Source organism: Austrofundulus limnaeus, unplaced genomic scaffold, assembly GCF_001266775.1.
Source record: "Austrofundulus limnaeus strain Quisiro unplaced genomic scaffold, Austrofundulus_limnaeus-1.0 Scaffold4, whole genome shotgun sequence".
Lineage (NCBI taxonomy): Eukaryota > Metazoa > Chordata > Actinopteri > Cyprinodontiformes > Rivulidae > Austrofundulus > Austrofundulus limnaeus.
In genome coordinates, this window is record NW_013952406.1 from 2,034,725 (window position 1) to 2,044,889 (window position 10,165).

At 39.6% G+C, this 10,165-nt stretch overlaps 1 protein-coding gene across 5 annotated transcripts in view; it reads right to left on the reverse strand.

Moving 5' to 3' along the window:
- Nucleotides 1-10,165, reverse strand: part of znf385c (zinc finger protein 385C) — a 190,109-nt gene that overhangs the window by 31,788 nt on the left and 148,156 nt on the right. For all 5 annotated transcript variants that reach the window (XM_014023061.1, XM_014023054.1, XM_014023037.1 and 2 more), the window contains one exon: nucleotides 6,518-6,660. In XM_014023061.1, coding sequence (XP_013878515.1) covers nucleotides 6,518-6,660 — 143 coding nt within the window. The remainder of the gene's footprint in view (nucleotides 1-6,517; nucleotides 6,661-10,165) is intronic.

A 10,165-nucleotide genomic window follows, 5' to 3' on the forward strand; every position in this document is an offset into this window, starting at 1 on the left:
AAAAAATGTAAATATTTAGCATTTTTTGAAGGAATACATTTTGTTTGCCGTCTTTCATGCCAAAGGTTTAAATAATAAACAGTAAATAAACAGTCTGTTTAATGTGCATGACTCAGTTTCAACCACACAAAATTTGAGCTCTATGAGCTTTAGAGTTTTAAACGTCTTTGTGTTTGCTAAACTCAATTAACTGTGGTGGCCATCTTTAGCTTGGTTGACTCCAAAAGTTAATCAGTTGTAAGTCCAGTGATTTCTGTTGATTTTCACTTGTTCATGAACACATGTGAACGCACGTGGGCATAAAACATTATCACCAAGAGTTATTGTGTGAAATCAATCAAGTATTCACAAAATTAGGAGTTTTTCGGCACCCATCTCCTTCAGGACATTCCAACTATGAGTTTTGGTATTTCAGCTATTTATTATTATTATTATTATTATTTTTAGCTATTTCACTTTTTTGGCCACATATTTCCAACTGAAAATTAATGGAACCGTTTTTAACATCTTCAAAAGGTTTATAAATCTTTACTGCACATTACACATTGTGTTTTGCTCTGATTCAACTCCCTTATATCAGCTTCTTTTTTTTTAGATATTTACCTTTTTCAACCATTTTCTTTTGTTATAGAAAATGAATGAAGCTGTCTTCAAAAGGTTTATAAATCGTTACTGCACATTACACATTGTGTTTTGCTCTGATTCAACTCCCTAATATTAGCTTCTTTTTTTGCTAATTTTAACCTTTTTCTGCTGTTTTAGCAAAAAAATTCTACTCTTTCTTCTATTCTTCTGCTAATTTATACTTTTTACGCATCTTTCAGCTTGTTATTGCTAATTTAAGCTTTTTATTATCTTCATTAAGTTGTTTTCTGCTAATTTCAGCTTTTTACAGCTAAAGTTAGTATTTTCAAACAAAATTTACATTTTGGTGGTCATTTTAGCTTCTTTTYGCAAACATGCTCTTTCTGCTTCTTTGTGCCAATTGCAGCACTTTAGTTACATTTTAGCTGTTTTACTGCACAKTTTGGCTGTTAGCTGATAATTTGACATTTTCCCACCACTATCACCGTTTGTGCAATGCATTCAACAAGTTTCTACTATCTTTAGCTTGTTTTTCTGAAAATTTTAGCTTTATTCTACTATTTTAGCTAAATTTAGCCTCATTTCTGCTTTTTTTTCTACTTTTTTGTACTTCTTTCTGCTTCTTACTGCTAATTTAAGCTTTATTTCTTTTAGTTGCAATGTGCCAATTTTAACTGCTTTTTGCATCTTTAGGCACTGTGCAGCTGTTTGTTGCTAAATTTAGATTTTTGAAGCTAAATATCAAATTTGGTGGCCTATGTTTTTCATCTTCTCAAATTGCAATAAGTCTTTTGCCATTAAACATATTCAGCTCCATTTCAGCAGCTTTCAGCTGAAGTTTTCAGCAAAAAGCACTCACACTGTTAAACTTGGTGATATAAATAAACACAGAGGGAAAACCTTTGGTCTTCTGTTATATTYGTCTTCAACACTATCAGTTGCTGAGGCCTAGACTAAAAGTATTTTAGGAGAAGAACTTGCAGAGATTAATCCAGTTTAACGATGAAAAGACAGCAGAGAGTCCCAGGACGATGGTTTATAAACAGTGGTGAAATCTGAGGCTTCATTATCAGATCTGTTGTTCACAGAGACAGCTGATTCCACAGCGGCTCGCTTTAACGCCAGATAAAATGTCACAATCACGTTGGATCTTATCCTCAGCTGGCACGGGGTCGGACCCCGTCCATCCTCTACTCGTATCTGAGGGGCGGCTGAGGAGAGGGCTGTTCTCACCTCCAGCAGGACCGCCGTGCCCACCGGACCCAACCCGCTGACAGCCTCAGCTGCCCACGGATCAAGGAGCTCTGGTGTATTGATAGCTCTGACTCAGACGCTGTCTCAGATCCACGTCGTATCAGGGTCAGCCGGATCCTCGGTAAGAACAGAACCCGGTTTACAGCGGATTCCTCGGGGGGCCAGATGTGAGGGGCGCCATCGACACACCTGACAAAGATACCTGCTGGTGTGTCCCTGCCTCAGAGCTGWCCACCTCTCCTGGCCTTTTCTGCATGACTGAAAGCTACCTCTGAGAGTTCCTCCTGACCGCTGAAATGTAACACCCCCCCTCCAGCCGACCCRGCAGGGCGGGCTGCGCACAGACATTTGTTTTAGAAACTGAAGAATGTAATCATTGTCTGTTTGCAGCCATCCTGAACAGACAGCTATAAAAGCCTCTTTTGTCCCAGCCTCTCCTCAGCTGTCCAAGTGCAGACAGAMGTTCTCCTGCGCCGCACGGCCGAGACCCTGCTGGAGTTCCAGGACAGGTAGAGGGAGGAGGGAGACATGAGGACAGAGTGGTGAGGGGAGGATGTTAGCAGGACATCAGGGGAGTTGGAGATGGAGACAGATGTATTCATTCACTTCTCTAGAAGTAAGACCCTGTCCACACAGGAAGAGAGGGTTTTTCTCTATAATTTGCGCCAGAGTGAGAAAATTATTAAATGTTRTTGCATTTTTGTGTGAAGAGCCTAAAAACAACTACTTTAAAATAATATTATAGACCACATGTGTCAAACTGAAGGCCCGCGTACCACATGACTTCCGTATGGCTCATTGATGAGGCCCCGCCCCCTTCCTCCCAAAATTTTATATACATTTCTTTTTTTAAACTTGTTTTATTACAAAAATAGGTTGTATATCGATTGTAAACTTTAATTCAATGCAACAAAATAAACTAATTTAAAAGGTGAAAGATAACAATGCTTGTCCGTCCCCTAAGCTATTGACTTTAAACAACTGTGGCCCCCTGAGMAATTTAGTTCAACAGCCCTGGATTAATGTCTCAACATAAACTGCTTTAAAGCCAGAATTGAGCATAAACTGAATCTCCCATAATGCATGCCAATATTGCATGGAAATTCCCAGTTGGAAAGTGGGAGAGTTCAGAATTCAAGATGGCAGCTACTCACTACAACTCAGTGAGTAAAACTCTTACTTTTACTTTTAGTAGTAGGATCTATTTCACATTTAGTCTGTCATACTTGTAGTACTTTGTATTGTTTCTAAGAAGACGTGTTCAAACTCTGTTTCTATACAGGAAATACCAGGTAGAGTTCAGTTATTGTTTGTTAGCGGTGCTCAGCCGTGGCAACGAGACGAAGAACATGACGTTTCCTGTTTCGTCAAAGTTAAACATGAAATGTTGACATTCATTATAATCGGTCCTTTGAGGGCCACACTAACACTCATGTGGCCCTCGGTGAAAATGAGTTTGACACCCCTATAATAGCCTGGTAAAATCCAGACCCTTGTCCTTCACTTTGCTTCGTACAGAGGGTCTGGACTCGCTGCTATAGAGAAGTGATTCTTGCTGGAGGCGTGGCCTCTGCTGAAGTGTGTGTCGCTGTGAAGGAGGCTAAGCTAAGAAGCTAACCGGAAATCGCGAGCGCTGTAAACAACCCTACTGAGAGGAGAAAAGTACCGAGCCGAACGAGACGACTGTAAATGAGAGCTGCTGCTTTGTCAGACAAATTTAATTTAATTTGAAAGCCTTATCAACACGGACTGGCTTCATTCACTTCCTCCACTGCCGTATGCTAAACTAACTAGCAGACACTGTGCAGAAAATCAACGTCGTTCAAAACTCCGCCTTCTGTTTGCTGATTGGCCCAGGTAAAATAAACTACAATCAGACACTGAGCAGAAAATCAACATTCTGTTCTCTGATTGGTTCGGCTAAAAATCTGCCCGCAAAATCCTTGTCCATGGGAGAAATCCCAGACGGAGCAGTGAAGGGAAACTAGAATTGAGCGGAGCTGCGTAGGAAGGCAAGGGCCAGGCTACCCCTATAATAACCTTTGACCCCTGAAAGTGACTGATGACACAACAGGTAAGATGCTCACATTTATAACAGCTGTTCAAATATGACTACTGCTATTTGCCAGACAAAAAAGGCTAAAGATAAGCTCAGCTGTTGTAAATGGTTTCTTACCGGAGCTGCTTGGCACATACAGAACATTGGTTTGAGCACAGAAGAAGCAAAATTTCCCTGAAGCTAGACGCAGACAAAACACTGACCAGAAAGCATCCCCACAGCCTGCACCGCAGATATAAATACACGAGGGAGTGAGAAGGAAGTGTTTACCATGCTGCCTTTACTGCTAACACAGCCAGCCCTGTACGAGGCAGAGCAGTGGGCGGCAGAACAAATGAATACGCTGAACTTTTCACATAACAGGTTGGCGACCCCCCCACGTACACGTCATACATGTATGTCTCATCCATCCACCTCCCCCACCTCCCACACGTCTTCCACGGTAAAGAGACAGCCAGACGTCTATATTCTCCCCACTTTCTGTCTTCTTCCACATTTTTTCTCATTTTGGGAAAAAAAAAGTAAAAACTGAAGCCAAAGCTTTAGTTATGCTCCACTTATAGACTATGAAGCTGGAGTTTTCACAGAGAAAGCAGTGAGCCTAACACACACGCACACACACASGGTGTTAAAATAAGATCAAAAGAAATCACAAGTGTCTGCGCACACACATTCACACACACACACACACACGTACAAAATGACAATGGGCATACAGTAGCTCCGGCAAGTAAAGGATCAAAGACACGAGCTTTTAATTCCAGTCACAGAGGCGAGGTAAGCATCACAGTCCGCCGCCGCTGCCGCAGTTTGGAACAAAGTAATAAGGGTCCCATCTGTGGATGCTGATGCTGACGTGACGGCAGCAGGGGTGAGAAGAGAAACCCAGCTCTAATAAAGATTATATCCTCAACCTGAGGTCAAGCTTTCCTCACAGATCTGAAAGATGTGGGCTGGCAGAGGAAGACGGTGTTATAAAGAGCAACAGGGTGGCAGAATTATATCTTTATGCCACACAGTGATAAAAAAACTGACCTTTATTTCATAATCCCAGAGCTCATAATATAAATAGGTCAGCTGGGAGATTTTTTTATTCAATGACTATAATATTTTTCACCAAAAGGTGAAGGCAAATAATGTTTTTGCCCGTGTGTGGGTATGTGGGTCTATCTGTTAGCAAAATATTTCAAGACTGGACGGATTTTAATGAAACTTGCAGAAAGTAGCTGATTAACTTTTAGAATCATCCCAAATTGAAAAAGAGGCTGCTGTAGCAAACAGACCTAATTTTGCAAGATCTTTGTTTAAAATGGTCACGTAACTCACATGTCAAACGTTCGGCCCATTAATGAGGCCCCGCCCCCTGCCTCCTCCCCTGTAAACTGCTTCATCTAAGATAAAATAGATTTTATATGAAAAGTAAACTTCAAATGATTCAATGCAACGAAATAAACAAATTCAAAAAGGGGAAAGATAACACTTGTCCTAGACTTCAGCTGTTGGCTTTGAGTAACTGTGGCCCCCCTGTGAAATTTAGCTGAGTAGCTCTGTTGTGTTTCTAAATAAACAGTTTTAAAGTGCCTGTGACATGCATATCCTTCAAATACAAAAATTCAAAGACAACATCTTTATATTTTAAAAAAATGGCACAATGCACATGATTTTACCTATTTTGTCACATAATTCCTTTTGAGCTTGGTTTAGCCAAAGTAAAACAGGAAGTGACATCAAAGGGGAACTCTAAGAAAAGGAGCTTACTGGTCTTTATTTATTGAAACTACATTGTATGACCTCTTGACTCTTCATCTCTCTGATAGTAACTCAAAATATTCTAACATCAGATTCTTATCTACTAGCCATTGCAGCAACGGTCTGTTTACACGTAGACATTCCCCTTTGACATCACTTCCTGTTACTTCACATGCAAATATCTCAACAACTGTTCATCTCAGTGGTGGGATTTATTTTGCAATATATTAATAATGTTATCTTTCCAAAAATGTATTCATATTGATTACAAAAAATTTGATGTCACAGACACTTTAAAGCCAGCACTGGTCATAATGCATCCAATTATTCTACCTGCAAAATGACGGCATCCCACCACTAGGTGGAGCTGCACAGGGTTCAAAAGTAGCTGCTAGTTGACGAAATTCACCTACATTTAGCTACATTTTCTCCAGCACAGTTGTACCGGGAAGTAGGAATTTCCTATTTACAAGTGGTAAATTTAAACTGGAACACCCCTCCAGTGTGAATTCCCTGTYGGGAAGTGGGAGAATTTAGGATTTAAGACAGCAGCTACTCACCACAACTCAGCGAGTAAAACTCCCTTACTTTTAAAAGTATTTCTGTAATACACAGCCTGGACAAAATAAATAAATAAAATCACCAGGTCATTCAGTATATTCAGGTAGTCAGCTGACCTCATTCTTTGAGCACAGACTGTTGCTAAACCTAGACCTGACCACCCCACATCATAGATAGTTAAATCCAGGTGGTCACATTGTTTTTGGCCAGGCAGTGGATCTATTTCACATTTAGTCAGTCGCACATAGTACTTGAAAATGAGTTTGACACCCCTGATGTAAGTGACAYATTTCAGGATCCAGAACTCACCGCGTTGAAGTTAGGGAAGAGGCTGAGGGGGGAGGAGCCATTGAGTCTGAAGGGCAGGAGGTGTTTGAGGTTGAGCTGAGGCTGCAGAGGTCTTCCTGGGACTGGGAGAGAGGCGAGGAGGGGGCTGCCCTGGGCAGATGTTCCTGGACCACACAGAAATAGATTTAAAAGTTAACATTGGAAATAAATAACACACGGGACATTTTTGCCTCATAGGATTGGAACGGCTCAGAGGACGCCAGACGCTCTGTGACAAATTCAGCTGACACCCTGACGTATACAACACAGATCAATCTAAATGTGTTAAAAAATGTTGTTTTCTTTGACCCCTAACATGCATTAAAGCACACTTGTATCCTACAAAAACCCACACCTGCCCCTCATGTACACACACACACATGCACATAAACACATCATTTAATTAGTGATTTATTGGCCAAGGAAAGGTGGCTGCATGAGTGGAAGACGAGAGATATCGGATTTCAAATGGACCAGGGATGAAGAGATTTCTAATTTTCTGCCTGGCTGCCTTTCGGTGGAGTGGTGCGCTCAGCTGTGCGCAGGCATTTATTCCGGCACCAGGATCAATCATAGGTGTCAGCTGCGGGTCACCGTGGCCACCCTGGAGCACGCTGATCGTTAGGCCTTCACAGCAACACAGGAGATGCTGTTGCACTTTTGTGTGGAACGATAAACACGACATAAATAAAGCAACGAAGAAGCTCACAAAAACTTTTTTTTACAATAAAACCACAAAGTCACAGGGTTATTTTATGTTTCATTCCTCTTTAATAACATTATCTAGTAAAAGTCATTACTGAAGCAAATACTGAAATATAATCTTGTTATGATGACAAAAAATATACAGAGCTAAAACGTTTGCTTCCTGTTTCATTAAGCTACATTTTTTTTATGTTTATACAACATTATCTTTTATAGTTTTATAGAAAAGACCACCAGGCTGAAGTTTGGAACTTCAAACAAAACAAAAGGAAGTATGTGCGTTTCCAGCTCTTGGTTTGGAGCAAACCAACCAGACGTTGACTTTACGCAGGCTGTAATAAACAGAGACCAAACATCAATGAAGAGACATTTTCAAGAATGTGTTGCCATCGGGCAGGGTGTAATTGTTCCGTCATATCAACAAGTACTGGCGATGTTACATGCTGTCCAGAGACGCAGAGAAAGAAAAGCAATTCTCCTGGGAATATGGAGGAAGACGCTAACAGCGGGAACAGCTGATCAATCATGCGAGGTAAGTGTTCGATACGTCAGAACTTATCCAGCAGTTTCCTTCTCCCCTTTAGCACAGAAACTCTTTTTCAGAAACTCCAAAAACCACCTGAAGTGAAAAATGTTTTGTGTGAAATTGAGGACATTTTTTCAAATTTTGCCATTTCCATCAACGTAATTGTGCTTTAAAATGCACATAAAACACTGATGGAAACACGGCTAATGTCAAATATTAAATACATTTGGCTGCAGCTACAGTCCCAGACCTTCTTTGGTTGGTTTTGTTTATGTTTCCTGCAAAATCCTTTTAAATCTGAGAGATTTGTTATCTGTCTCTTATGAACCGCTCGGATGAAATCGAGTCATAAAATCTCGTTTGTTGAAAGGTCAGAGTACCAGAAAACCTTCATGTTTCGATCTACTGTAGATGATCAGGTGTCTTTTCTGTTTGATAGCTGTTTTGTGTCGTTCCCCCTGACTGCATTAACTCTTTTATCAGAGGAAACTTCTCCACGGCTCACATTTGTAGAAATGTTCATTCACTTTCCCACCATACAACTTTAACTTCTGAGGTAAGTGGTTCAACAGAGAGGTAAAAATAGGGTCTGATTTACCAATCCTATAAGTTTTCTCCTCTGTATCGGTTCTGCATTTTGTAATTGCCACCATTTTTTGAAAAAAAGGGGCATTTTCATTATGATTACTGAGAAAACGGTAACAAAAACTGCTTTTATTTAGTATTTTTAGACCTTTTCAGATCTCTGCTAACACTCATGTCTAATTGGATAGCAAACTCCAAGACGGGTCTCTGGCACAGATTTAAGTCTCTACAGTCTCAATGATCCAGATGTGATCCATCACATCAAATCGAGGATTAGGTCAAATTTGGTCAGAATGACCTCAGCACATTTTCAGATTCCCGGATTCTTAATCTACATCTTGACACCCAGATTATCCTAAAATAAGCAGTTCAAGATATATGGTTTGATTTGTCTTGTTAATCATATTATGACATTAATAACTGGTCTGAATTTTATTTTTAGGTTATTATAAGCAAGGGTTTTTGATGTAATTATAAATAAGAAACCTCAATAAGTATTTGGGTATTGAGATTTCCCAGCTGGAAAGAAAGAAAGTTTTGCCAGCTCACARGGAAAATATCAAAAATTTAAGGTGCTTTTGCTCAAAATCATGTTTTTCTTTTTTTGGCTTGTTTGTGTTTTTTGTAGCTACTGCTCAAAAAGTGATTAAAAATAATTAAGATATATATGTCTGTGTGTATATGCTGACAATATTTATGAATGTAGGCATGTATGTATGTATATCTTTATATATGTATGGGTATGTGCATATATTTATATATGCCCCTCCATGTATTTATCCATTTATTTTTCAGGTGAGCGGACAGATGTTGGGTGTGTGGTCCTGTGTTTTGTTGGTGTATATTTAATATACTTCTARTCRCTATTTCAATCTTTCTATCTTTCTAATTACTTCTCTGTTTTTCTCTCTGTCTCTATTTTCACTTCACTTAAAAAAAGTCACTGATGATGCAGAAATAAACTAAAACTAATATTTAGTTTCGTTTTCTAATGAAGTGACACAAAAAAAGAAAAAAAAATTAAGATCATATTTCAGGCAGTTCATTCAAATGATACATTTATACRTTATTTATTCATTTTGTTTTGCAATTGTTGCAAATGTTTTGACACCACTTTGTGACTTACCAGTAATCTTCAGTTTGATGTGATGGGTCACTTTTATGAAGAGGAAAACCTTTTTACAGATTTACAGCAGAAACTTCACCTTTATTTTAGTTTGGAACATGTGAGAGAAAACGATTAATTAATCAGCTTCTCTTAGTTAATTGGAGTGTAAAAATGACTGTACRTCATTGAGTCCTGATGAATCTCAGTGATCCAGGGAGAATTGTTTTTTTTAGTCCATAGGACCTACTTATTTTCATTGAATTGTACAAATATTGAGCTAAAATGTGATGTGGAAGTAGCTGAGAGTCATTCACTGCTCATTGAGTGCCACACAACATGTTATATTCAATGTTCGACCAAAACAGCTACAACTTCATCCTTTCTCACCGATTTTACTTTAAAATTTAAAAAAAGCAGTGGGTGATAAGCATTCCTTCAAGGACACTTTTTTATTTTTTAGCTGTTTTTTTTTTGGAAGGACAGCTAAGTTTTTAATTCGTTGTAGTATGTTTTTCCTGCTTGCCGTAGCGTCTCAGCCGTGCCTTTATTTAGCGCTGCTGTCAGACTGTGAGCACTGATGGTCCGTGTGAAGTGCAGAACAGAGAGAAGGACGGGGATCCTGTCGGGATGCTTGGCAGAAACGCTTTCCGCCACGTAAAACGTGTGTTTGTGCGGATGAAGTTTGTGGGGGGACGGTGGGGTGGGG